We start from the raw sequence: 27,617 nt of genomic DNA on the forward strand, positions 1-27,617 counted from the left end.
TTTCAACTTCAATTAATAACAGTTCCCTAGTCTGGAGCAAAAGCAATAGCTGAGGTCGGAATGGCCAGACTGGAATGTTCAGGGAGATTTTGTCTTGATCTTCAGCCACTCAGGAAAATTTGTAAATCTATTCCCATAGCTAAAAGTTGCTGCTCTGATTTGTTAGAATAGCCCCCAGCTAACCCATTTCATGGGAACTGACTGCTAGTACATCTCATTGATGTCTTTAAAAGGCTCTGAGCAGTGACCCTGGGTTATTACAGACAAGCAACTTGTTTCTGTAAATTCTCCCCTAGGGAAAAAATTAGAATATACTCAACCTGCTCTCATTTCTTCTTCATGTATTTACATATACACTTAACCAATTTATAGTAGAAATATCTAGTAGATCTACAGAAATTACTATTTATAAGTTGTCCCATCTCTAATGTAGTCTTCAGATTCACTACACTAGGTTGCTCCATGAGATACATCTGTCCCTTGGAGAGGGAGAAGGCACGGTCAGACCACAGTATCACAGTATCACAGTATGTTTGGGATTGGAAGGGACCTCAAAAGATCATCTAGTCCAATCCCCCTGCTGGAGCAGGAACGCCTAGGTGAGGTTGCACAGGAATGTGTCCAGGCGGGCTTTGAATGTCTCCAGGGAAGGAGACTCCACAACCTCCCTGGGTAGCCTGTTCCAGTGCTCTGTTACCCTCACTGAGAAGAAGTTCTTTCTCAAATTTAAGTGGAACCTCTTGTGTTCCAGCTTGATCCCATTGCCCCTTGTCCTATCATTGTTTGCCACTGAGAAGAGCCTGACTCCGTCCTCGTGGCACTCACCCTTTATATATTTATAAACATTAATAAGGTCACCCCTCAGTCTCCTCTTCTCCAAACTAAAGAGCCCCAGCTCCCTCAGCCTTTCCTCATAAGGGAGATGCTCCACTCCCTTAATCATCTTTGTTGCCCTACGCTGGACCCTCTCCAGCAGTTCCCTGTCCTTCTTGAACTGAGGGGCCCAGAACTGGACACAATATTCCAGATGGGGTCTCACCAGGGCGGAGTAGAGGGGAAGGAGGACCTCTCTCGATCTACTGACCACCCCCCTTCTAATACACCCAAGGATGCCATTAGCCTTCCTGGCCACAAGGGCACAGTGCTGGCTCATGGTCATCCTGCTGTCCACCAGGACCCCCAGGTCCCTTTCCCCTACACTGCTCTCTAATAGGTCATGCCCCAACCTATACTGGAACTTGGGATTGTTCCTGCCCAGATGCAGGACTCTACACTTTCCCTTGTTAAATTCCATCAGGTTATCCCCCGCCCAACTCTCCAGCCTGTCCAGGTCCCACTGGATGGCAGCACAGCCTTCTGGCGTGTCAGCCACTCCTCCCAGCTTAGTGTCGTCAGCAAACTTGCCAATAGTACACTCAATTCCCTCATCTAAATCAGTAATGAATATATTGAATAATATTGGCCCCAGTACTGACCCCTGAGGCACTCCACTAGATACTGGCCTCCAACTGGACTCCGCACCATTGACCACCACTCTCTGGCTTCTCTCTTTAAGCCAGTTTGCAACCCACCTCACTACTCTATTGTCGAGACCACACCTCCTCAATTTAGCTGTGAGGATGCTGTGAGGGACTGTGTCAAAGGCTTTACTGAAGTCAAGGTAGACCACATCCACCGCTCTGCCATCATCCATCCACCTTGTTACATTCTCATAAAAGGCTATGAGGTTGGTCAAGCATGACTTACCCTTGGTAAAGCCATGCTGACTGCCCCTAATGACCCTCTTATCCCTGATGTGCCTTGAGATGGCACCAAGGATAAGCTGTTCCATTACTTTCCCAGGGACAGAGGTGAGGCTGACCGGTCTATAATTACCCGGGTCCTCCTTCTTGCCCTTTTTAAAGACTGGAGTGACATTTGCTTTCCTCCAATCCTCGGGCACCTCTCCCGTTTCCCAAGACTTGGCAAAAATGATGGATAGCGGTCTAGCAATGACCTGTGGGCGACTTCTCAGAAAGGGGTGAAAGGATCTCTGCTTTCTTCCACAGGCAAGTGTGTTTCTCTAGATGGTGAAACAGGAGAAAGAGAATAGTACTGCAGGGAACTAATTCATTATTTGTCTGTGTGCCACTCGGACAAAAACATGGGAGGAAAGGAGAAAAATTTAACACAGAACAAACAATTTATTTGTTCCTTCAAAGTGCATGCTTCCTTAAAAACTGCTGTGCTTCTTAAAGGTAACAGTATCTATAGCTTCATGAACCCCAGACTGTAAAGACGAGGCGCAGTGAGGCTGTATTTCCCCACGTCTAAGCAGCTAGCTGAATCCGGACCCCACAGAACAAGGGTATTACATTTCCCATATCATAAACCAACAAGAGTGCTTTTTATGGGAAAATGCATGCTCCTATGTGTAACACTCAGTGAAAGCTTTCTCAAATCTACATAACACACAGAGCCTGTGCTCTCCTTGACACAAGGGGGGGTGCCTAATGATGCTAAATGACAAAAAAAACCTACCATTACGGAATAAATAGGGAGATACTTACACTGGTGTTTGAAGAAACACTGTGACAGAGAACTCTGTCACTGAAGGGTTATTAAAAAAAAGGCATCAAGAAGTCAGTTATTTGTCTGGCTAGGAGGTGGCTTATGAAGTAAGAGCTGTAAACCACAAGCCATGCAGATCTCAAGAACCACATCTGAAGGGACGCTGCCTGTCTCTCCTGAAGAGCAGCGAAGCATGAGCCGTTGGCAGCAGAGCGCACGTGACCTCCGGGCACACCGCCATGCCCTTCTGCTGCTGCTCGTCCCCTGCAGCTACACCCATTCTACCATTCTATGATTTTACAGTCGATTAAAAGGCAGATTCTAGGTATTGGATGATCATGGGCCCCATCCAATTCTGACTGACGAAATCTAGAGACCACTATATGGAAATCATGAATCGGCAGGTCGTTTTTAAGCAGAGAATGAAATTAATAAAGACCACAGTTCCTGGACTGGCAAATAATCCAACTATATCAGAGAAACACATTTACAAAGCCTCTCTCGTGATAGTTTTAGAGAAAGGACTGCTCACGTGCTGTGCGCTAGAAGCAAACAAAAATGGGTGCCAACTCACCCAACCTGTGTATATTCTACAAATTGGAAGCTGATAAATTCCACTTATCTGTATCTGTCCTCAGCTTTTCTGCACAACACTGACAGCCCTGCAAATTATTTACTATTCACCAGAATTCTTCATGTGGCCCAAGAGTACTTTCTGCATCAACTCCGCCCATTTTCATTTTGTAAACTATAACATTTCCTCTGCTTTACAACTGAAACTAAAAATAGCCTCTTTAATTTCATAAATTCCCAAACTTCAACACAATTGTGTTTTATACAGCAGCACAAGCACTGGGATATAACTGGGCTTATGAATAACTGTGAAGAACCAACAGAGGATCAAAGTAAATTAGGCATCAGAAGAACCCTCTCTCCCTCTTCAGGAGAGGACTGTGCTTTTAACAGATTACAAAATAGCACAAAAAGCAAACCAACACATCCTCTTTAAAAACACATTTGCAATAAAACTATTGAAAATACTATTCATAGTTTTCTCATAGTTTATTGAATGAAATGAAACAAAACAGAGAAACACAAAAAATAAAAACTGTGTTCCTGACATCTCATCTGTAAGGCAATCCTTCAGAATTAAGAGCAAGGAGCTCCTCCAAGTACAAAGGCCAAGAGAGACCACAGCGCCACAATACCAGAGACTCTAAAGGGCAAGAATTAAAATGCTGTTAGACTTCTTATATTTAGGGCTCAATTTTGTTCTTATTAAGCTCTGAGATTTGATTCCAAACTGTGTCAGTCCAGAAATTCACCCTTTGAGAGCATTGCTGTCACGACCTCACGAGAGGGATGCACTCTGAATCTGGAATTTTCTCCTGAGCTTTTGACTCTGCTGGAGAAAACACGCATCCATCCCACAAGCGGAAGACTCTGCCTCTCACTCCTCAAGCTTATTAGAGCTAGCACTACAGCTCATTAAGATAAGTCCGTCTGTTATGATAGCATATCCGTAGTTTTGTGCTATCCATGGGGTAACGTCCCCTGGTTAATCAGTATCAAGATTAAAGTCCAGTTGCCCAGGGCTGAAATGTCACAGGTGGCCACCCAGCAGTCGGCAAGTAAACCTGCTTCCGAAGCCCTTGTTCTCCTGAAGGGTTGGCAGAAGAACATGGCAAAGAGCACCAGACTGCTGCTGGGACAGGACCAGGCCCCCTTGGAAGGAATGTTTTTCCCCCTCCCCATTCCCGTGGTGTCCGTAACTCACTGCAGCAGGCAATTCACGCTCGGAGAGTGCTTCCAGCGGCGATAGAAGGAAACCCGCAGGTGAGGGTGGTCTTTATACTCTCTCAGAACACGCCTGATGCTGTAATGAAAGCAGATGTCAGGAGCCACAGCTTGCAGGCTGCCTACAGCATCCCACAGCTCAGGACAGGAATCTCTTTATCCAAGAGTGGTCACAGCAGACTTAGATCAAAGAGGATCAAGGGGCAGGAAATTAAGTCTTACTCCTTAAATTTATTGGAGAGCAGAAGGAACTGGTTCTTTGAAAGCCGTCTGACATCAAAGCGACAAAAAGCATTAAACTCTTGGTAGATTTGCCTTTCGTTCAGCCCTGGCCGGCCTTTGACATGGACAACCAGGAGAGGGAGATGTTGGCACGAAGCATCTTCTCCAGAAAAATTCTGGAAAATGTGCAATATGGAGACATAGTTCTGAGTTCAGAAATACTACAGATGCACTACTAATATAATCAGAAAATACGCAGTACATGACACATAAGACAGGTTGTACAACACAGCTGTTGATGCAAAATTATTTTTCTTTTGTCCCAAGATTCTTCTGAACATGAGTCATAAAAGCAAGCTGTCACGATTACCATGAAGAAACCACCAGAGAAACAGCAAGCTCTCTAACGGGTAACAATATGAAAACATTTCACAAAGCAGAAATTCAACTCATTTGCCATTTTGAAACATCAGTTGTGCCATTTATATGATGGCAACTTCTGCTAAGGTGGGCCCAGACACTGGTGGATTTTTCTCCTCTAACAAAGCCATCAAGTAGGCGACTGACCTATGCACCCCACCAACTGGTCACAGACCTGCAATTCATACGCACAATGCTTGAAACACCTCCTCGGATGAAATTCACTTCGTTCAGATACTCAGCTAACACGGTGAGATACTGAGAGAAAGAAGGATCAGCCTCCACTGCATCACTACATCAGAAAACAAAATGGAACAAAGTGTTGTTTCTCCAGTGCTGCACTGATGCACAGTGTCTCTGGAGCACAGAGCTCCTGAAGAAGCTCTGTCACTAGGGACAAGATAGGTATTTCAGATCTTGGTATGTTCTACAAAAGTTAAAAAGCTGCAAGCAAAGGGAAGGGATTTGAACAGCTGCCTCTTAGCAACTTAACTGAAGGCACTGAATCACACAGATTTCAAAAATGGAAACTAGTGGAAAATTATTTGACCCTTACCCAAGTGAATTGAACTTGAGAGAGCTTGTTCGAGGATAAAGGAGTCACAATGCCATTTCCCATCCTTTGAGCCATTGCATGGCCCCTTAATTAATTTTGTAAATGTCAGCTTTGACATAAAGCTACTACTTTCGGATTTATAAAATAAAAATCTAATTAGAACAGTGACATTTCCAGTAACACTTCCTCTTATCCAAAAGGAAGGCCAGCCTGCAAAACAAAGAGTCAGCCAGAGAGAACTGACAACTGTTTTCTGTAGGACCCATTCATGTAAGGCAATTTTCAGTAAACATTGAAATATCACTCACTCTGTGGATCTGCACAGTAGCAAATGAGCTGACTTCAGAAGAACTAGAAGGAACAATGAGGTGACATTAGAACAAAGCTAAAGAAACAGAACTAAACAAATGGAAAGCAAAAACTCACTGAAGTGCAGCTAGGTTACTAATAGCAACAGACTGTATATAAACAAATATTTCTTAGCATCAAAGAGAGCTACAGAGCAGGAAAGGAATTACCAAGTCCCTACACAAAGTTTAAAGAAGTGTTTCAGAAGCATTTTACCTGAACCACAGAGAAATGCATCATAGCCTGCCTCGTGAGGAGATTTCTTCTCAGCTGTAAGTGTCCGACAAAATCAATTTAGAAAAGAAGTAAACACCTTTAGTACACTGTGGAAACTGCTCCACTTCAGAATCCAAACATTCATAAGAACTACTGTTCTGTTTTGGGGTTTTCGCCCCCACCCTCAGCTTTGTTTCCTTCCTCGCCCTGAAACCTTTACACCCCATAGAAAGTCAATGCTTCTACCACGGATTTTAAAACAAAACCAACAAAAAGGCTGCAGTTACACGAAATCACCAAAAAGCTTAGCGAGGTGTACATTACAAAATATTAACTCCCATGAAGATCTAAACCAAATTGTGTTGTATACGTTATTGATGGTACAGGAACCAGGAACCACTTCAAAATGTAGGAGGCCCTGTGTTGCAGGACATGACACTGCCGAGAGAAGCCAGAAAACATCTGCCTCGCAGCCAGGATCACCCCATGTACTGAACACAGCCCCCTGCACACACAGCACCGCTAACTCTGCACATGAGCCACCAACTCCTGCTGTTTTCTATTCTAGGACCACTGTTTCTCACCTGCCCTGCCCCTTCCAAGGGCTACTGACTCCTCACAGGCCCAAGTTGGGCTCAGTTCAACCCAACTTAACATGAACGCCGTCTGTGCTAGTGTGATGCAAATCTGCCCTGCACTACCCTCAGCAGCTACTGGGGACATGCAGGACACGTGACATTTTGGGAACCCAGGCTTTGGGTCCAGACAAAAAAGTGTATCGGCAGCTCGGTGCAAATACAGCAGACCCACTGGACCTCACTCATGCTTTGCATGTGTACAGCCGTAAAGTAAAACAAAACCCCTTTTGGCTACCTGACTTCGAAGATTTACTGAAGAACATACCATATCTTGAGCAGTCACTTGCAAGAGTGATCACTGGGGATGCTGGATCTGTTGGATTTAGGTTGCTGCTGAAGACAAGTGGATGTGTAAGATTTTTCTCTTGCCTCATTACACTAAAGTTACTGTTCTCTAGTGACTAGCGGCTTCATTTCGGAAAAAGCTACTGAAGACTTCAAAAGGACTTTTGGTAGAATTCTGTGAAAAGGCTAATATACTTAGCTCAATAATATTGACCAGTTTTCTTCCTGAAAACTAACTCCTAAATACCTTCTCAGTCTCCTCCCCCGATCAAACCTTCTAAGCACCAAGTCTGCTCTAACTGCATGCAAAACATGTGAACAGAACTAAAAATCCACGGAAAACTCCAAGGAAAGGGGTTGACTAGATGGTTCTATTTGAATGAGGAACTTGGGAAGACAGATTAATAAAGATACCCATGGAATGACTGAAATAAAAGAATGAGCAAGCACGAAAGCTCATGAGAATCTGCAGTCTGAAACTGATAAACAAAAATAACCAGAATCCCAGTACTGTTTCTATAAGCGCTAATTTCACATCTCCTTCTTGGGAGTAGGGGGTAAGGGGAAAGTTGCAAAAATCTTCCTTTTCTTAGCAAAATTGATGTGAAAACAATTTATCGACAAAAGAAGTGTTAAAAAAAAAAAAAAAAAAAAAAGAGAGAGAGCACTCTTCTACCATATCACAGCTAAGCTCACCAGCCCGATATCTACTCATGTGCTCCATTTGAACATTGTATTTAGCTACTGCTTTGGGCTCAGTGCAGCTCTTTCTTGGGAGCTGGCATTTGAAATTAGGGTGTATTTTCACTGAGAACTGAAACTCACCCATTTTATAACATGACATAAGCAACATACAGCACTGAAGTTGTGTGTAAGGCTGTCTGCAAGCCAAACCTCTGACCAAAGTAATGGTGGTACACTATGAGAACTGACTTAGAACACATAATTTACTGCATAATTACTTTATATGAAAGATAAGCAAATATTTTGCTCTTAAATTTAGAAAAACAAAAAAGCAGCTGAAAAAACATGTGGGAGGAGGGAAATTATGAACATACGAAATTACTGACTTTGAAATATATTTCTCAAGAAAACAAAGGGATTGCTGAAGGCTTTATAGCCCACCACTTACCTGCACAGAACCTCATACACCTCCAAAAGACTAGATACTCGAGGAAACGGACATTTCTATAAAAGAAGAACATGCCTGAAAACCAACCAAGACAGACCTCGTGGTAAGTGAGCTCAGTTAGTGGTCCTGCTAATGCATTAGATGAAGTTTAAAAAGCAGAACGTCCCACGGCAACGCTGAGAACTGTTCACAGTTCTGTAACCACAGACCACTGAGGAAAGATATCCTCTCCTTTGGGTGAAAGACAAGCTTTAACTCTAAATAAAAAGACCTTTGCATCTCACCTTCCAGATAGATTTTGTTACAGTCTTGGTGTCTATGAGGACAGGAAACAGAATGTGAATATTCCTTTTAAAATCTTCATAGCTTTCTGAAAGCAAAACACGTGAATAAAGGCACTGTAAAACTGAGGAAAAGCCAAAGGTATTTCAAATGAATAAGAAAGAGGTGAAGTCAGAGGAACAATATGCCTCTCCAGCAGTTAAGAGCTCAGAAGAGGCATCTAGCACAGCTGTTTGCTAAGCACTGTGGGTGGCTGGGGCAGTGAATGACCACTGTGCTTTCTGTCCCATCCCTGTTGCAAAGGCAGCAGCCTGCGGACAGAAAGTATAGCATTACCTGGAAGGGGCTTGTAGAACTTGTCATGAAGATGCATAAGGTCCATAAGCATGTTGTGTCCCACCAGGGGCTAAGGGAAGAATATAAACATAACAGCCCATTGGAGCATAACTTTGTAGAGAGCTCAGAGAAAACCAATTTCAGGGACGCTCAACAGCTGTAATGCTTTCTTCCTGCAGACAGCATTCAAACATGTTCACTCAGAAGTCATTCGGGCTGCAAAGCTCATAGGAGAACACTACTGCTTTCAGGAAATCAGACTTGTGGACTCTCTAAGGAGGATATTTTCTCAGCAGCATTCCAACTTGAGTGGACCTAAGGAGCTAAGTGGATTCTCAGTTCAGCTGAACACTGGTAAAATCCTCCAGTGATCAGATTTATAGGCTCAGTCACAATGGGAAGGACAGCCTTTGCCTACACATCACCCATAGTGTCCTGAAGCCAAAATTCATTCAGTAATCTGCATATAGAACATAAGAAAGGGAAAAAGAGAGTAGGGATGAGGCATTTTACCTTTTTGGCTTTAACAAGTGTCTGGAAGAGGTTGGTGAAGCCACGGGCAGACAGGAGAATGAGCTCCTTCTGGCAGCAATCATAAAGAGAGTTCTCCAGAAGCTGGCGATGCCGGAGACTCACTTTTTTCACCATTACCTAAAAAGAAGAGTCATTGAGTATCTGAGCCTCCCATGATACTTCTACGTACATTGCTTACTGGGGTTCAGTAATGCTGAGGACAAGTTCAGTTTCTAGGCTATGAAGAATGCAGAAACAGCACATCCCCTGGGTCCTCAGAACTGTCTCACTTCTCTTCGATATGGAGATCAGTGCTCCAGTAACAAAAGAGACCTGCTCTAAGGGTGTCTTATTAATGCTTCTCTGGATAAGGGGATGGCTCCTATCACATGTTTTTTTGAAGCACAATGAACACCATTCAATTTCACACCAATATAGTAAGTTCATAGCACCAAAAAGCAGAATCAAACAGCAATCACACAGAGTCCCCAAAGTCTATGCTTCAGGTGAGAAGTCTGGGTAAATCTGTCACTCTGATAACACTAGTTATTAAAACCAACCAAACAACAACAAAAAACCAACCAACCAACAACAAAAACTTCTGTAATCTACTTCTAAGCAACTGACTGGTATGTTTTCTGATGCGTGTTTTGAGAAGTCCACAACCATAGATATAATTCACAAAATACTGCATCAAATGTAAACCGGCAAATAGCAAAACAGCAAGCCATATAACAGATTAAGTCTTCAAAGCAACTACATGACAAGAGTCAACAAGGGAAAAACACAAAAAGAAGCTAATTGCACATTCTTGTGGAGGTATTGAAGGAGAGATCTAACAAAGTCTAGAGACACAGAAAGGGTCCCTCCAGAAGTGCCCCAAAGACAAGCACTTCCACCTCAAGGTATTTTGTGGCTACAGGACAAACAGAAAGCAAAGTTACTCGGTTTTCTGGATCCCTTTTATTGAGATCCCACAATAAACACTTCCCAGAACATTCCTGTGTAATTTTCTTCTCTTCCTCCAGGACCTTATCATGAAACGTATAAGCAACATTTCAGAGTCCCTGCAAGAACATCAGTTCTATCTGCCTAGACAGAACCCCCCTTTTCAGTAAGTCCACATTACTGTCTCACCTTCTTGTCTCCAAGAGGCTGTGTCCAAACATTTTGGAGAGCCTGTCTCAGAACCAGCTGAACTTCAAACATCTGATAGCCTGAGGAAAAAAAAAACAAAAACAAAAACAAAAACAACCAAACAACAAAACAAACACCACTAGTAAAAACTTCAGAGGTGCAGACAAGCCTATTCAGGAAAATGCATTCTTCTAGACAGAAGGACTGACCAGATGTTTCTTCCCCAGTGTACAGAAAATACTCATGAATGTAAGACCTTGGTATGTTACCATACATAATAGGAAAAAAACAAAACTCCCCAAAAAGACAAAAAAACCCACCCCAAAACGCACAAAAAAACACCAAACCCATCCCCCTCCCAGCTCCCCCCCCCAAAAAAAAAGCCACAGTGAGAATTTCAGGCAAATAAGCTTTTGTGGGGACACAGAGGAAAGGAAAAAGCTATCTGAAAACAGGGAGGAAGGCTACTACTCTGAAAAACACTGTCTGTGGTTTTAGAAAGTTTCAGAGCAACACACTCGGAAGCCAAGCACAGATGAAAGGTACGGGCACATTTTCAACCACAGCTGATAAAGAACTAACCCAACCCTCTTCTGAACAGTACACAAAAAGACACCCTAATCACTCTTATTACTTACTTAAATAAATGTCTTTCTTGTCACAGGTGCTCACAATTGCCGGACCCTATTGCAGTATCAGTAGCATATCTACTACAGCTGGCATAGCAGATACAAAACACAGCACACTCCCCACCCCCTGTATTTCACACTCTGCAAAAAAACAATACACAAAGCCTTTAATAGTTTCTGTCCTTCTTAACCTTTTCTGTATTTTACTCCCTGACCTAAAGGATTAAGACTCGGTCTCTGTGAGAAAACATACAAACTATCCTCTGCTACAAACCTTTCTCTCCTTCAAACCAGCACAGAAATTCCTCAGCTCTGCTACAGTGCTCCCAAAAGCTACCAGAGGTGGTAAGTGGCCTGTTTATCCTCCCTGGCATATATATGTGTCTCCATGGGGCTCCTTGTTGCTACCCATGAGAAGGAACAAACTCGGAAAGGGGGCCCGCCTTTCCCTTCTCCAAGGTGAAGAAAGTGAACACCAGATCACCCAGGATTTAAAACAAGTCAAAAGTTGTCATGACCCAGAGCAACTACAAATTCTCCAGCTGCTGCTCTGAAGCAGCACAAAATGGAAGCTGGTTACCACAAAGCATGCTCCAAGCGCCTAGACACCCACTTCCACTACAGAAAGACCCATCACCATAACAGAGCAGAAAAGTAGACTCCAGAGATGAATGCCTCTCAGGAACTGAGGTGTGGACGGGGGCAAAGAGTTGTGAATGTAGGACGGGCACAGATGCTTTCACTCTCAACAAAGCAGTTTAACAGAACAGGCAGCAAAGGACAGTAGCCGCCCCAGAGGTTCAGGAGAAGTGATGAAGCCCCTCAGAGCCCACAGGTGCCAAAGGGAGGCACCCTGTTTCTTACCACTCAGATCCTGCAAAACCATAGTATCATCTTCCTCTGCTGCAGCTATCCAACAGGTCACTTCATCAATAGCCTTCTTCAGCACATCCCTGTCTAGGTCACTACAGCAGTATTGGGGAGAAAGAGGGAGAGTGTGAAAAAGAGCTCTTTACAGAGGGAGCCTTGTGCCTTGCCGCAGGAATACAAAAGCATCACTTCCCAACATCCACACAGCTCTCCAGATTGTGTCCTGCGATCTCAGTCTTCCTTCAGACAGACCACAGAGTGCTGGAACAGCTAGCAGCGAGGCATTCAGACCAATAGGCTTTAATATTTCTACAAAATGTGATCTAAGTGCAGGTGAGCTGTCAACACAGTCAGTACTGAGGATCTACTTCTCTGAATAGTGCTCACCTGCTGACTTTCCAGCTACCTGCTAAGAGATGCCGGCTAAAGATCTTCTCCTGTTCCTCATTCACATATGGGATTCCATCTTTGAGGAACTAAGCGGGGGGAAAAAAATACGCCAGGTTGGTTACTCTCTCCTGGACTTTCTTGCAGCAAGTTAGAGAATAACAGATTATGTAGGTCCAAAACTGGCATATACTTAAAAGACGCTGGTGTTCCTCATTCTCAGGATATCCTCTTTGGAAATACAAACTGCAAGTAATCCAAGATGCATTCTTACATAAAGGAAGATGTGTTTATGTATGGAGGAAAGAAAAGGATTTTTACCACCTCTAAGATCTTTTTTTGCTCTGCTTTTATGTTTCCTTTAATGAGATACTTAAAATGTCAAGATATCGTGATGCTTCCTGTCCAAAACTGCTGAACAGTGCTCTTATGTGATGACATAGTCTGAATGTTATGGGAAATGCGGTGATATGTAAGATGCAGGTAAACTGAGACTTCCCCACCTTCACAGCTAGTAAAGACTCCCACTGGGGTCTTTTTAGTACCTCCTCATCTCACCAGAGAGAGGTTTTCTTTTTCAGAGGTGAGGAAATCTGTCTTAGGTTGACAAAGATGTGGTTATTGACCCTATGGCAGTTCAGAAAATCCACCACTTACTCTCTTGATAATGAACCACATGAAGCATTCATACTTCAGCAAGATGGTACTTACCCCAGAAATGGAGCATTTAGGGATATTAATCCTAATTTCTCCTGTAATTGCACAGACTTCCTTTGTTCTAGATTTCTGGCAGAGAGATTACATACCTTATTATAGTCAAAGCCATAATGAGACAGGAACTGAATGCTAGATGCAGAGAGGGTGAATTCAACATCCATAATGCCCAATGTTGCGGGAAAGAGATAAAAGTTGTATGAATGCACCACATACCTACAATTAAAAGAAAAATAATTCTAGAAGACAGTTACAGGAAATAACTCCTCCCAAGAGAATTCTGCGTAAAATCTCAACTGCACTGTCTTCATTATAACAGAAAACTGTCTTTTTTCTTTTACTTACTTGTTTGAATTTTCTTTTGAGAATATTGCCAGCCCTGCAAGAGAGAGAAACTTCCGTTGACATGGCAATGTTTAGCTGGATCTCTATGTCAGGGATGTGGGGATCCCCTGATGGAGTAGGTTTGCCATTCACTGATGCCACAATGCAAATCCTACGAGGAACCGCCACTGCCAGGCTGCTCCCTAGCTCTCTGAGAGCTGAAGAGGGACAAGCTTTTAGTGCTAAGTGGGAAAAGGACTTAAGTTTGATTAAACAGGAAACAGACTAAGCCATGGGTGAGAAGAGGTGAGTAGGTGACAAAAATCTCCAGCTATGTGTACACAGATCTATAGGTCCAGCTACAAGCACATTAAGATTTTACATAGTCTATGGCTTTGAACAATATTTTAAACAGTTTTGGAGCTGTTTCTTGACCTCTAACTGGTTATTAACTGTAGCCCTTCACTACCACAGACCCTTCCCTGTGTTTTTTTTTTTTAATTTTAGGAATATCAGAAATACTAGCCTTCATTTTCCTCTGATAGTCCCCTTAATCATACACTGTATTAAATGGCACACCCTTGAATAGGAGATGCTGTCACCTACTTCTTGCTTGCATCCTCTGTTTTAAAAGCCTTGTATTTGTACCTGCAATCTTTAAACATCAACAACTTTAGACAGGTAAAAAGTATCTAGTCAACCTGTCTTCACATTATTTAAAGTAGTTGAAAGTATTAAACAGCAGAAAGGAAAAAAACAAACACGCAAACTAGCACAGCAAACAAATGTGTCTGTAACGAGTGAGTTAAGAGCAGAGCTACCTGCAGGGCTCACCGGCTGGCAAAAAGCCAGTTACCACTAAGACCTCAGGAGATTATTTTCTGTGTGAGAACAGCACTTACCGAGCTGAGTAACTGTGAAGCGCTGAACGCTCTGCCTGGCCTTCAGGTACCGCTCCACAGGGGAATCAAACAGGCTATGAACAAAACCAGAATTGGGGGGTGTAGAAATACGGTTTGCAGCACACAGGTTGTTCTCACAGAGCTAGAGCAGCAAGTCTCCCTCACATTTCAAGTCCAACAGCTTTACCTGGGCTCGTTATTTTCTGGGCAACTTGAATGCAAGCCAGTAAACTCCATATCAAAGGCTGTTGGGATGGAAAGAACACAAAAAAAATCTGAAATATGAAGCATGCATTTCCCCAGTATCGGAAGGAGGGTCTTTGAAGCACCTCTCTTCACCCTAACCTGTTTCAGACCCAGTGGTATGAGTTCAAGAGAAAAGACAACTGCCTGCTGTGGAAGCGAGGCCTCCTGCTCCTTCTCCCCTGGGGCAGGGCAGGAACGCCAACCTTCATGTACACACACCCTCTGGGGTGGCTGCCTCACTCTGTGCAGTGTTCTCCCGCTAACTACTCCGTGAGCCCCACCGAACCGAGGCCAGCACCTCGGAGCGGACTCCCATCCCGACCTCTGCTGCCCGCTCCAGAACGCGGCGCCTCAGCCTTCGCTGCTCTGGCACACGCCAGCGCCATTGCCGGCTAGCACACACCCCAGTGCCCGCGGCGCCAGGGCCTGGCCCCACGCCGGGCCTGCCGCCCCTCAGAGCAGGCAGGGGCCAAGACGGCAGCCGGGGCTCAGAGCGCCGGTAGCGGCCGACGGGCCGCCCCCCGCGGCTCACCCAGGAAGGCGGCGCGGCGAATGCGGGCCCGCAGAAGCGGCAGGTGCCGCTCGAATCCCGCAGCCCCCACCTCCATCGCCGGCCTCCGCGCTGCCCCTGGCCATGCGGCGGGGGCGGCTCTTCCCCGCCTTTAAAAAAAAAAGGCAGAAGCCGGCGGAAGCGGCGGCTGGGAAGCTGCCAGCACCCGTGTGCGCGCAGGCGGCGGGCAGGCGCAGGGAAACGGGCTGCTCATCCCTCCACCTGCGAGGGATAAGAAAACAAAGCAAACAAAGAAAGAAGCAAGGATGAATTAGGGGAATTTAATATTTTTACCAAGTTTACCACATAACTTTATTACAGTTCTGAACATTCACATAATGACTGCATTTTGCTGGATCAAGCATTTCAAGGTGTTCATTTAGAACAAACACAAAATCAAATACAAAAAAAAGAGAAAATATACTTTAAAATTATTGAATTCTGAAGTTAATTCTGTTAGTCTGTCAGGTTGAACTGTAACAGTTTATTCTAGCCTTAAGGCAAAAAAAAAAAAATCAAGAATGTGACACACTTCCACACCTTTAAGAACTTTTTATTATAAGATGCCACATTTCAAGTTTTTCCAGCGCTGGACTTTCACTCTGCCTCTACACACACCTGAAGAAGCGTTCATTGTTCTCTGGAAAGTTTTCCCAACAGTCTCCATCTACTTATAGATTCTTCGTGGTTCACGCAGAATGACACCACCCTCCTGCACAGCTTTTTCAAATGCCTGAATCTTGTATAAAAGACAGGGAGACACAAGTAAGTACAAAGAAAAGCCACAGCACCGAAGCACATGTTTATGTGGAGGGGCAGAGGTTAACAGCCTCACTAAAGCATAATGCCAGCAACTGAAGCTTGTCAGTGTCACCCTTCTGAGCACTGCAAGAACGGACTGTCAAGCCATGTAAGAAAACTAACAGCGGAGAAAAATAATGTTTACAAAGGAAAAAAAAAAGATCAAATGAGTGTCAGGAGATGGGTACTTGCCGAGTCACAACGATACTCCCAGGGGATAACAGCTTTAAAGTTCACAAAATTGATTCCTGCTTCCAAGCAGCGCTGTGCCATTACACGGCCGAGGTTTTCGCACGCCGCTACTCCCTTGGGGCTGTACAGGTGTCTCTTTATGGCCCACTCTCGGGTAGAGGCAGATACCACAATGTCCCCATTACAGTGCTCAACGAAGGCTTCTACATAATGCTGCGTCCGCTCAAGCCGTAATCTGAGCGAAGGAAAGAAATAACACGGGATGTGATGTCTTTTCCAGATCTAAAGAGAGAACACATTCAAATAGGGCTCATTTTGTCAGTCCAATGTGCTGAAATTCCAACAGTAACTGCAATGTAGCTCTAGGTTTGCTACGCAGTCTCTTAAAGGCTTCTGCTTACACAGCGGGTAACAACTTGTCAGGATGAGCAAGTGGTCAAGCACGACATCCTAAGCCATAACACATAACCACAGAGTACTAAGAGCAACTACTTTCTATTGCACTGAGGCAATATCAGCTTTCCAGGTGTGAACAAACTGGACATGGTTCTCTCCTCCAGAACAAAATAATGATTTTGAATCCCCAGTTTAAAATGAACTTATTTTGCAGACGACAAGCAATTAGCATTTTCTAAGAACAAAAACTCAGACTATTATGGTGTCCCAAATAAAACAATGATGCATGGTCAGCACGCAACTAGAAGAATCCTAAGCTAAGCAGCAGTTGCTTAAGCAATATTACTGCTACATCGCATGGCAAGATCTTCAATACATATGCCAACTACCATGCGATACTAGCTTGCTGTTCTCTGAACATGGACAATACCTGTTGATTAAGAACAACTAAGGGAGGCAATTGATTCAGCAGCCCAAAAGCACATTTTGTAGCATTTCCATCTGCTGGGTTTTTGGTTTTTCTTTCAGAGTTGTAATTTCTGCTGGTGACTTTCTGACTCACCTATGCCAGAATTCACGCTTTGGCCATGTTGTTTTCCAGCCACGCTCCTTCCTAGCCAGGGCCAACTGCTCCAGGTTCCGAGGATTCCTGTTAGTGAACTCTGGGGCAACAATCTCATTTTCGCTTGTGTCCACTTCAGTCTCAGCTTTGAGACTGGCTGTAGTTGATGCAAAATTACTACCTTGAGGTAAAGCAAGAAATAAAAACCCCAGAGTTAAAAAATATACTGCAGACAGTAGAACAAATACAACACAGAATGATGCACCTTGTAAAAGTTAGCAGGACAAAACTAGCTTTTAAAAAAAACCCACCAGTATATAGATGGATTACCAGAGTTCAACCTGTTTCTACAATTTATGAGGTGAGCTGTAGGCTAAAAACGAAAATTATATTAACAGTGGCTCAAAACCCACTCATAAAATATAAATTGATGCATGACTAAAAGATCCATAGGACTAAGGCTTTACAAAATACTGAAAATGAAATACACAAAGAACCAATGACAGCACCACCAAATAACAAGGTAAAAATCCTCTCGCTAATTAACAAACAGGATGTGTAGACAGGCTTGCAAACTCAATCTGCCACGCAACTTTTTGGTCCAGAGAGACAGCAGGAACCCCTCACCAGAGTGTCAGGGCCTCCCCTTGCAGATCGCCCTCCCCGGCCGAAACGCACCAGCAGCGCCCCGTCCTGCAGCAGCCCGAACACCCGTTCCAAGCAGGAGACCGGCACAGACCGTGCCCGCGCACGGCGGAGTAGCCGCGCCAAGACACCCGGCTGCCGGGTCACCCAGCGACCGGCCCTCCGCCGGCAGCACGGAAAGGCCGGCAAGGCGAGCCGCGGAGGGGCTGCGCTTACCCGCTCCACGTGTCCGGAGCCGGCCGGCCGCCAGCAGGCGGCTGCTCAGCGCCATGGGGAGCCGGTGCCCACCGTGGCCTCGGGCTGCAGTCACCTCCGCTCAGCGGTACCCGGGCGCCGCCATTTCGGTGAGGCCGGTTTCCGGGGGAAGGGGCCGGCCTCGGAAGCGCTTCCGCCCGCAGTGGATGCTGTCATACGGAAGCACTGATTTCTTTTGCCCGCTCGGTGTAGCAGCGGCCAGCTACCGTTCCGCTGGATAAGTGAGCCCCTGCGCAAGCTCCTTGCGAAAAGTGGAGAGTCTGTCAGGCAGTAACTCTTCCCTGACCCAGAGAACCTCTTTTTTCTCCTCCATCAGCAAAAGGGCGTGAGGAGGTCCCGGGGCTGCACTTCCTGGAACAGGGCCTAAGAGGCAGCTGAGCCCAGCAAGCGGGTAGGCGGGCTTCCGTCCTCCCAGCGCTTATCGAAGCCATGGGACACAGACCAGAGTCATTACAAGAACTGCATACTCTTAGTAAAAACAGAACTGTTTCTTCCTGGCTGCAGACTGCGGCTGTATCGCTACGAGTGACGCCCGCAGGCATGCGATACTGCCTGCCGCGCGGCAGCCGCCACCCAGCTCACCCGCCGCTACAGTTACCCTGAGCTCTGCCCAACGCCACACCGCTTGCTGGGACCTAGAGGGTGCACACACCCAGTACAACGCTGTAAGTCCTCGTCAAGGGTAACCCCTTGGCGACTAGCACCCCACCAGCCCCGGGCCGCGCCCCCGACAGGCAAAGGAGCCAACGCGCATGCACCGGAGACAGCGGAGCTTCTAGAACCTCCTGGAAGTCCTCCCGCCCCTCCCGCGGTGTGGCGCCTTTGTTCAACCGTAAGCACCAATCGCGGCTTCAGCCTGGGCCGTGCCGCGCCCCGGGATTGGACAGGCAGAATGTGGCCCCGCCCGTCGCGCGCGCGAGGCTGGCCACTGTCCCTCCACCCTCTCCCGAAGGGGAGAAGGGGTACCCAGCATTCTTTGCGGCGCCGTGGCCATTCCGCGGTTCGGCGCGCTGCCGGGTGTGTGAGTGTGGCGCCGCGGCTGGGCGGGAAGATGGCGGCGATGGACGGGCCCCTGGCGGTCTTCGGCGATCGGACCAGCGGCGACACGATTCGCACGCAGAACGGTAACGGCTGCGCGCTGCCGGCACGACACTGATGACCAGCGGGGGGAGGGGCGGGAAGGAGGTAACATGGCGTGGCTGTTGCCGCCGCCATGTGCTTACCCGGGAGCGGCCTCTGCCTGCCACCGACCGCTCTCAGTCCCGGGGCCTTGGGAGGGTCGTTGCCGGCGGGAGGGCGGGCGGGTGGCGCGGTTCGTGCTCCGCGGACTCCACGAGGAGGCGGAAGGCTACTGCGGGCCCGCGCCGCTCCCGTGGGCTGTGTTTCTGTGGGAGCTCACACCGGGAGCGGGGGGGGCTGCTGACCAGGGACCGGCTGGGTCCCACCCCGAACTCGTAGGGCATTAACCGGCAAGGCCTGCAGACGGGCCTTGGTGAGGCCGGGGCGGCTGCGGAAGCGTGTTGCTTTCCAACAGAGGAAAATAACCTGCTTTGGAAAGTGGGGAACGTTCTCAAGATGAGTGTCTTTTAACTAGTTCTCGAAAATGTTGAACATTCTGCCGACTTTTATACTAAATTTTGGGGGAAAGCTGCAAATTTCTAGACTGTTGTTAATTTCTGAGTAGGTAAAACACAAAGGAAGAAGCTTAAGGCGTGTTTCTGATGATCGTGAGAGGCATGCAGTTCTGGTGATGCTTTAGACAGAACAGTTAGAATTACCTCATTCTATGGCTGAGATAGTTAATAATGGCGACTTGGGTGATACAACGGTTATTTATTTCAGAAACCTGCCATTATTCCTTCAAAACAAAATGGATTATATTGTTTGAAGTTCAGAGTGAAGGTCTGGCTTGCCACTACTCCCATTAAACTACCACTTTTTCAATTTCCAGATTAAGTGGCTATGCTTGTGGGATAGAGCGTTTTTGCCACGGTCTGAAGGAAAAGGTTGATTGTATCTTTTTCCTATATGAAGTTGGCAGAACATTCTTTAAACAAGCCACTACTAGTTTAGCCAAATCAGGTTACTTTAACTGAAGTTTCTGAATTACAGGTTCTTGTAAACCTGAATCGTCTTGAAGTTGGAAAGATAAAACTTTTTTTTTCTTTTTTGTTTATTCAGTTACTGCTGCATCTGCAATTGCCAACATTGTAAAGAGTTCTCTTGGGCCAGTTGGTCTGGATAAGATGTTGGTGGATGATATTGGGGTAAGTAAACTTATTTTAAGAAGTGTCAGGAGGACTTGTATTCTTAGGTATAAGCTCTTCGACTTGGTGTGCTTCAAAGGTCTAACATACACATACCTGTTCTTTTCTGTGGTTCTGAGAGGGGGTAGGAGGAGAAATGTGGTAAAATTGAGCATCAGGTAATGTACGCTACGTAATTTTAGTTTAATTCAGTACTGTAGTTTATGCGGCACAGTTCTCTGCTTTCTACATGTAAGTTCTCACCTATTACAAGTGTTGGTCAAGTTCACAGGCATGACTGTTGCATTGAAGTTAGGCCTTGTGATGGTGTTGACTTGTATATCCTGCTAAAATAACAAAAAGAGATTCGAATAATCCCATAACAATTTAAAAGCAGTAGTTCATATTTTAAAGTATTTCAAGCAAATGAGGAAACTTTGCTATTTTAGAGGTTGCTGTATAATATACAGTATTAGAGAGTAGTCATTTCACTACTATTAATCTGGTATGTGCAAAATGATGAGTTCTGTAACATAAAAACTTTTCTGATAAACAGGAAGTGCAGATTCTTCTCTGATAACATTTCTGTTATGAGAGTGGGACTCCTGGTTAAATAGAAGCTCTGAACACTTGGTATAGTTATTTTATGACAATTCACGAAGAATAATTGACTTTTACTTGCATAAACAGTATGAAACACAGCGGTAAAAGCGTAATAGAAATATACATCATGTTAATGTTTGATTTCTGAAAATTAGGATGTGACCATTACCAACGATGGTGCGACCATTTTGAAACTGCTAGAAGTGGAACATCCTGCAGCAAAAGTTCTTTGTGAGCTGGCAGACTTGCAAGACAAAGAAGTTGGCGATGGGACAACCTCAGTGGTATGTAGAAAGTTTTACAGGCAGATACACCAAAAGTCAGTGTTCCATTATCACAGTGCTGCTTTTGATTTATCTGTTACGAATCTTGATGCAATGGGGATCAGCTATACAGAATGATAAACCTTGCGGTTGACTGAATAGAAATGTTTTTTTAAAGTAGGTTACAGAATAAAGCAGTTAGACTTGAGGGGTTTTTAGAGATGCTAGTCTCCATATGCAACTGGTGCTCTGGAATGGAATTTGCTTACTTCAGTTTCGATATTTGTTTTTTCATTTCTTGAGGTTTCGAGGATAGATTCTGAATTAAAGTTCTTAATTTTTAACAACCATGAGAAACTGAAGTGTTAGGACTAATAAGGATGTTGCATGTTGAAAACTTGCTTGAAACTTTTGATATCTTGGGGGGGGGGGGGGGGGCGCAAATGAGGTGGCTTTTACCTAATGACAGGAACTATTAATAATTCCAGATTGCAAGTACTTGTTCTACTGAATAGCCATTGAACAACTATTTGTGATTCTGCTTTCCACTTGGTAGCAGCAAGTAGTTATTTTGCTTGTGTGGAATACATATATTTATTGTTTGTATTTCAAATAGGTAATAATTGCTGCAGAACTTCTGAAAAATGCAGATGAGCTAGTGAAACAGAAAATTCATCCTACCTCCATCATTGGTGGATACCGACTTGCTTGCAAGTAAGAAACTAATACAGTTGAAGTTGCATTTTTTAAGGTACAATAACTGCATGCTTTTTGTTTCTTTCTGTATTAGTGACTGCATTAATACAGACTTCTTGTGCAAAGTGTTTACAGCGTTTTGTTTTTGGCATGTATTCTGGGCTTTCTTCTTAATTCTTTTGTAATTTTTTGTTTATTTATTTATTTAGAATTTCTGTAGTCTCACATAAAAATGTCACTTTGCTGTCTAGAAGATGAATTGATCTCGTCCCTCTGTTCTTTTGAGATAACGTTTGAAAGGGGTCGTATCCTGCAGGATTTTTTTCTTTGTGTGTGTGGAATTCTTTATCAGTATTTTTCTCTCTTCTGCAGGGAAGCAGTTCGCTACATCAATGAAAATCTTATTATTAACACAGATGAATTGGGCAGAGAGTGCCTAATTAATGCTGCTAAAACATCGATGTCCTCTAAAATTATAGGAATGTATCCTTTAATTTCGTCAAGTTATTTAAGTGAGAGTGATTAGCTGGAGAACTGAGTAGCTAGCCTAGTTCCCTTTGCAGCAGTTCTTACGAATGGGAGATAGTATTCCAGCTGTCATTTTTATAACACAGATGTGAAAATCTTTCCACAGATACTACTGTTTATCTAAACTTGGTTAGGCACAAAACAATAGCTTTGACAGTGCATTGTTTCCTTAGTGAGACTAGATAAGGCATTGTGGGAATGGAAGAGTGCATTGCAGAAGTCAAGTACCAGGGGAGTGAAACTAGAGGAAAGAAGGTTGCTTCATAGCCATAGAAAAACCTGCATTTTTAGCCTTTGTGCTACCAAGGGAGTGGAGACAGCCCATAAGAAGAGTATTTCTGTTAAGGAACAAAAGGTGTGTAAAATGCAGGTATCACACTAGCCTGTCAAATTTTCTTACCAGAATTAACTCATTCCTGTAAGGGAGTGGTGCAAAAAGCTAGCATTTCCATACCTCTCTGGAGCTCTTTTTTTGGAAACAGTTTTTGACTCTTAGTTTGGGCACTGTCAGTGACTTCTTTTTCTCTTAAGCATAGTACTAGTTTTCTTCTTCAGTTTTAACCTTAACAGCGTTGTAGTGATGGTGATTTCTTTGCTAACATGGTGGTGGATGCTGCGCTGGCAGTTAAATACACAGACCAGAAGGGTCAGGCTCGGTATCCAATCAACTCGGTTAATGTTTTGAAGGCACATGGCCGCAGCCAAAAAGAGAGCATACTCGTGAATGGTTACGCTCTGAACTGTGTGGTGGGCTCACAGGGTAAGAACATGCAATGGTTCATAAAACTTTGATGTGAACTCAGTCCTCTTTGTCTTTCTGCATAGATTTTCTTATTGACTGCATTAGTTGCAGATCATTTAGGTTTTCAGTTTGGAACAATTGAAAAAGAATGTAAAAAACCTTACCAGTTCACCATAGTTTCTAGGCTAGGGCCTGCCAGCTAGTAGTGAGTGATCCACAAAGTGTTGGTAAGTTACTGTAGTTAACATAACCCAGCATCTGCATGTTAACACTGATCTTCTGGAACGTAAGCACCTCCCTTACCATGTTGGTAGGAAACTATTAGTTTAGCAGAGCTGTGTTGATAAGCTGACCTAAAGAATGCAACACTGTTGGGTCAGCTTTTCACGGTCCTTCACATTTTGAGGATGAGGTTTGTAAAAAGTTAACAGAGGTTATAGTAGAGATTTTTTTAGAAAAAATCATCTTTGAAAGTCCTTGCTAAGCATTTTTCTGTACTGGGGCAGAACTGGAGGCAGAAAAGCAAACTGAATACAAATCTGAAATGTGAAAATAGCATTAGTTTTAGTCTCTGCTGCTAAGTTGATTTACTGTTAACTACATTTGACAAAATCCTTGTTCTCTCTCGTCAGGTATGACAAAGAGAATAGTCAATGCAAAGATTGCATGCCTTGACTTCAGCCTGCAGAAAGCGAAAATGAAGCTTGGTGTTCAGATTGTTATCTCAGACCCTGAGAAGCTGGACCAGATAAGGCAGAGGTGCGTGGAAGCTTTGAGTAACTGAGATGGGGGCTTCACAGGCTTGTTTTGTTCTTTTCAGTTGAGGTGGCTCGATGTAGTTTTGGATGAGCACAAGAGGCAGAAATGTTGTAAATGTTTACATTTCCCAATGATAGCAAATATTAATTTTAAAAGTTTTCACTTCTGGAGGGAGAACTAGTATTAGGACAGGTTTTGAGGAATCCAGGTATGTTTGTGCAATGGTTCCTTCTTCTGGAGCTCTGCATTAAGATTTTGAGACATGGGGTGGTAGAATGTGATTGAAGACTTAAATATATTTTTATAACTTTGGCTTTATCCTTGCAGAGAATCAGATATTACCAAAGAAAGGATCCAGAAGATTTTGGCCACTGGTGCCAACGTTATTCTTACCACTGGAGGCATTGATGATATGTGTCTGAAATACTTTGTTGATGCTGGTGCTATGGCAGTACGAAGAGTTGTGAAAAAGGACCTTAAGCGAATTGCTAAGGCATCTGGAGGTATGTCTCTGTCTGTTTTGGTTTGTAAGTAAAAGATGTTGTTAGAGTATTAATAATGAATTTCAAAACATTGCTTCTTACCCTGCAAGCCATGCAAGGAGAGGATAAGTAGAGCTGAGCCATTCTTGTTAGGTTGTAACTTGACTGTTGCTTTTAAGTGATCATTTTGTCACAGTAGGAAAGTACTGTAAGAGTTGAGTGCTGAAGATAAACAGAGGGGAAAACAAATGCTGCCTTGCACTGGGAAGACTGTCCTCTTGTAGAAGTAGGAGCCAGAATCTGCATTTATTTAGAAGTCTTTATCGAGCACACCTTCATAAGTCTCTGGAGGGTTCTGTTAAGTACTTTGTTTATATAGTTCAAGACAAACTAAGCATTCCTAAATCATTAAACACATAGTGAAAAAAGTTCTGGTCCTATACAGATTTTATCTGTCAGTTCTTAAGTTTGCATGAAGACGTTGTCATGTGGTAAAGGACAGGAACTTGTACTAGTTGTGAAAAAGTAAGCCCTGTAAAAGCTGAGAAAAAAAAGAGTAGTATTGATTATAAACTGTGGAGTGTTGAATTGTTGAATTAGAAGTGCTGTTGAATTTAAGAAAAATCTGCTTATACTCCTTTTATTTCTGTTTCCAATTTCTGTTTTTCTTTATGGCTGTTCTGGGAAGTTGGCGAAGGGCGTGCTGGAATGGAATGCTAATTGCACTTTTTTGTTTGTTAAAGCAACCATATGTTCAACCCTTGCAAACCTTGAAGGTGAGGAGAGTTTTGAAGCATTAATGCTGGGACAGGCAGAAGAGGTGATTCAAGAGAGAATCTGCGATGATGAGCTCATTTTAATCAAGAAGTAAGGATCATTTTTAAAATACTCTGCTTTCTGTACACTTTCTACTAAGTTGGAGATGAAATCCCATTTTTTATTTTGATGCTATCTCAGTGGTATGAGTAGTTATATGCATGGGAAGAGTATGCAAGTCTACCAAGAATTAGAAGTGGAAGTCTTGAATCTCTTTTGCTGGGGCTGGACACCTGTTTTATGAATCATAATCAGATTGCTAGGTAGACTTTACTTAAGGTTTTGTTTATTAACAACTTTTTCTAAAATTTACAGTACAATTATATTAAATTGCTAGGAATGTTGTAAGAGCATTCATATCATATTCCTTTACCTGGCTTTTAGCAGTATAGTCATACTGGCTTCCCTTACAGACAGGGAATAGAAATGGGTACCATTTGTGTAATTTCATCTGAATAAGGAGGTGCAAACTAAGTCTTACGATTTATAGTGGAAGACAGGGTTTACTTGTGCTGGTTTCATTGGATCAGTCACTTGCTTGGCAGCATGAAATGGACCACATTGTCAAAAGGGTATTTTTTTTAGTGTGGGGTTTTTTTGTGTTTTTTTTTTCTTTTTTTTTTTAATGGGTAACAGGAGCAATGGTTAACTGTCCACACATGGTATTTTCCCTTTAGTATGTCACTCTTATCTGGTACATAAAGACTCCAGTATCAGTTTGTTTGACAAGAACAAACCTTGGATGTTGGCTTTTGCACTGTTTCAGTATCCCTTCTTGGTGTTCAGCTTCTGTAGTCTCATTTGTGTGTGAATTAAATATTTTGACTATGGCACTTGTGTGGCAGTTATGTGACTGCTTGTACTGTAAATGCTGGCTGGCAGTCATGAGCTCACTCGATGGCTATACAGAACAGAACTTTCTTAGTATCTAATTACATTTTCCACTGATTTGATGGGAAGACATCTTGTCTGTCACACTTTTGTCAGGTAGCTTTCTCTAAAAGACTAAACTCAAACTAGTTTCTTGCATATTAGAACTTGAATATTCACTTAATAGGTACAGTGTACATACACTGCAAGTGTGCATAACAATGTCAAGATTTTCTTTCAGATATTGAAAGAATCTGACTCAACTGAACTTGGCTGTAGAACAAAAAAGTTTTGCAGTAATAGTTTTAATTTGGATTCTGTTCAGCAAGACTGACTTCTGATTCCTTTTTTCCCCTAGTACAAAGGCTCGTACTTCAGCGTCAATTATTTTACGAGGAGCTAATGACTTCATGTGTGATGAAATGGAACGATCTATACATGATGCACTCTGTGTTGTTAAAAGGGTCTTGGAATCCAAGTCTGTTGTCCCAGGTGGTGGTGCTGTAGAGGCAGCACTTTCAATATATCTTGAAAATTATGCAACCAGCATGGTGAGTCTCACATGAAGAACAGTGTGTATGTGTTAGACTTGGATAATGTGAATTTTAAAACATTTATTTTAAAGTAGAAGTTGGTTCTGTGGCTCAAGAAAATATAATCATCTTAAAGAATGTAAGATGCGTCTTTAAAATGGAGAATATTAGTTACTCTTTCTCTAATAATTTGACTATATGGTTCTTTAACCTAAAAACAGGTTTTGCATGTGAAAACCCCTCCCTACTACTGACAGTCTTGGTCATGGTTGTATTTTTTTCTTTTGTTGCAGCAATTGGTTTAAAAACTTCTTCCTCTCTCTAGGGATCACGTGAACAACTTGCAATAGCAGAATTTGCAAGATCTCTCTTAATAATTCCAAATACGTTGGCAGTAAATGCCGCTCAAGATGCAACAGATCTTGTTGCGAAGTTGAGAGCATTCCACAATGAGGCCCAAGTTAACCCAGATCGCAAAAATCTGAAATGGCAAGTATCTGTCTGTAGGAAGGCTACTTGGAATTAAGTGGGTGGGTGACTTAGATGAAAAACATTCTGCCAGTTTACTAAACTGTGATTTGCATGTAAAAGGATGTAGGTGATCACTGACTTTCTGTGTCTTACAGTCCTATATGTGTGGCACTGGAACCTAGTAGTAGTTAAGCAGCATGCTTGCAACTGTATTTCTGCTTTTTCTACCTCTCCATCTGACTGTTCATTCTTTTCAGGATTGGTCTTGACTTGATCAATGGAAAACCACGCGATAACAAGCAAGCTGGTGTCTTTGAACCAACCATGGTCAAAACTAAGAGCCTGAAGTTTGCAACAGAAGCTGCAATTACTATTCTTCGAATTGATGATCTTATTAAACTGCATCCTGAAACTAAAGAAGAGAGAGGGTGCTACGAGGACGCAGTTCACTCTGGAGCACTTGAAGAATAACTTAGGTTTTATTTATGTTTGTTTAACTTACACCTCCCACTCTTACAACTAAAATGTTAATAAAACAAGTGATTGAATGCTGCTGCAATTTTCCTGTAGGATCAATTTTTGAAAATGAGGTTGGTCCTTGTGTTGAGCAGGAACTAAGGAGAGTGCAGTAGCCGCTAATCTTGTCAGGGCAATGACTGAGTAGCAAGAGGTAATAAAGTAAGCTTATTTAATTTTAGGCAAA

General features: G+C 43.5%; 3 protein-coding genes and 1 non-coding gene across 10 annotated transcripts in view; 2 read left to right on the forward strand and 2 right to left on the reverse strand.

Annotated features, from left to right (window-relative positions):
* PNLDC1 (PARN like ribonuclease domain containing exonuclease 1) overlaps window positions 1–15,193 on the reverse strand; it is a 28,598-nt gene extending 13,405 nt beyond the window's left edge. Inside the window, exons 1-19 of one of the 7 annotated variants that reach the window (XM_065835863.2) lie at window positions 15,037–15,193; window positions 14,446–14,503; window positions 14,259–14,332; window positions 13,378–13,411; window positions 13,125–13,248; window positions 12,319–12,407; window positions 11,926–12,026; window positions 10,433–10,512; window positions 9,296–9,433; window positions 8,783–8,852; window positions 8,449–8,534; window positions 8,165–8,220; window positions 7,013–7,077; window positions 6,110–6,163; window positions 5,854–5,896; window positions 5,182–5,281; window positions 4,570–4,745; window positions 4,328–4,426; window positions 3,594–3,766 (exon numbers count right to left, since the gene is read on the reverse strand). In XM_065835863.2, coding sequence (XP_065691935.2) covers window positions 3,700–3,766; window positions 4,328–4,426; window positions 4,570–4,745; window positions 5,182–5,281; window positions 5,854–5,896; window positions 6,110–6,163; window positions 7,013–7,077; window positions 8,165–8,220; window positions 8,449–8,534; window positions 8,783–8,852; window positions 9,296–9,433; window positions 10,433–10,512; window positions 11,926–12,026; window positions 12,319–12,407; window positions 13,125–13,248; window positions 13,378–13,411; window positions 14,259–14,332; window positions 14,446–14,503; window positions 15,037–15,112 — 1,590 coding nt within the window. In that variant the 5' untranslated portion in view covers window positions 15,113–15,193 and the 3' untranslated portion in view covers window positions 3,594–3,699. Of the gene's footprint in view, window positions 1–3,593; window positions 3,767–4,327; window positions 4,746–5,164; window positions 5,282–5,853; window positions 5,897–6,109; window positions 6,164–7,012; window positions 7,081–8,164; window positions 8,221–8,448; window positions 8,535–8,782; window positions 8,853–9,295; window positions 9,434–10,432; window positions 10,513–11,925; window positions 12,027–12,318; window positions 12,408–13,124; window positions 13,249–13,377; window positions 13,412–14,258; window positions 14,333–14,445; window positions 14,504–15,036 lie in introns of those variants that run through there. The other 6 variants (XM_065835862.2, XM_071806374.1, XM_071806373.1 and 3 more) reach the window with 6 other exon arrangements.
* A 128-nt stretch (window positions 15,194–15,321) lies between these two features.
* MRPL18 (mitochondrial ribosomal protein L18) lies at window positions 15,322–18,610 on the reverse strand. The gene is made up of 4 exons (XM_065833743.2): window positions 17,867–18,610; window positions 17,006–17,186; window positions 16,048–16,282; window positions 15,322–15,793 (listed from the first exon to the last, which is right to left on the reverse strand). The coding sequence occupies exons 1-4, from the start codon at window positions 17,919–17,921 to the stop codon at window positions 15,722–15,724; spliced, it is 543 nt and encodes a 180-aa protein (XP_065689815.2). The 5' UTR covers window positions 17,922–18,610; the 3' UTR covers window positions 15,322–15,721.
* Window positions 18,611–18,850: 240 nt separating this feature from the next.
* Window positions 18,851–27,473, forward strand: TCP1 (t-complex 1). Its single transcript, XM_065833741.2, has 12 exons — window positions 18,851–19,029; window positions 20,087–20,172; window positions 20,910–21,038; window positions 21,634–21,731; window positions 22,086–22,196; window positions 22,820–23,001; window positions 23,616–23,742; window positions 24,070–24,245; window positions 24,968–25,091; window positions 26,269–26,461; window positions 26,769–26,932; window positions 27,172–27,473. Exons 1-12 carry the CDS (start codon window positions 18,957–18,959, stop codon window positions 27,383–27,385), a joined length of 1,677 nt encoding a protein of 558 aa, XP_065689813.1. The 5' UTR covers window positions 18,851–18,956; the 3' UTR covers window positions 27,386–27,473.
* Window positions 19,823–19,957, forward strand: LOC136100712 (small nucleolar RNA SNORA29). Its single transcript, XR_010651248.1, has one exon. It is a non-coding gene; the product is annotated as a small nucleolar RNA SNORA29 (small nucleolar RNA).
* Window positions 27,474–27,617: the final 144 nt, after the last annotated feature.

Source organism: Patagioenas fasciata, chromosome 3, assembly GCF_037038585.1.
Source record: "Patagioenas fasciata isolate bPatFas1 chromosome 3, bPatFas1.hap1, whole genome shotgun sequence".
Taxonomy (NCBI): Eukaryota; Metazoa; Chordata; class Aves; order Columbiformes; family Columbidae; genus Patagioenas; species Patagioenas fasciata.

Coding starts and splice junctions, on each gene's coding strand:
- MRPL18 (XM_065833743.2), bottom strand. CDS start 17,921: ATGGCGCTGAGCAGCCGCCTGCTGGCGGCCGGCCGGCTCCGGACACGT. Junction 17,187..17,866: donor GCTCCGGACACGTGGAGCGG/GTAAGCGCAGCC, acceptor CTTTACCTCAAG/GTAGTAATTTTGCATCAACT. Junction 16,283..17,005: donor AAGCGTGAATTCTGGCATAG/GTGAGTCAGAAA, acceptor TCCTTCGCTCAG/ATTACGGCTTGAGCGGACGC.
- TCP1 (XM_065833741.2), top strand. CDS start 18,957: ATGGCGGCGATGGACGGGCCCCTGGCGGTCTTCGGCGATCGGACCAGC. Junction 21,732..22,085: donor GGATACCGACTTGCTTGCAA/GTAAGAAACTAA, acceptor TCTCTTCTGCAG/GGAAGCAGTTCGCTACATCA. Junction 25,092..26,268: donor GAGCTCATTTTAATCAAGAA/GTAAGGATCATT, acceptor TTTTTCCCCTAG/TACAAAGGCTCGTACTTCAG.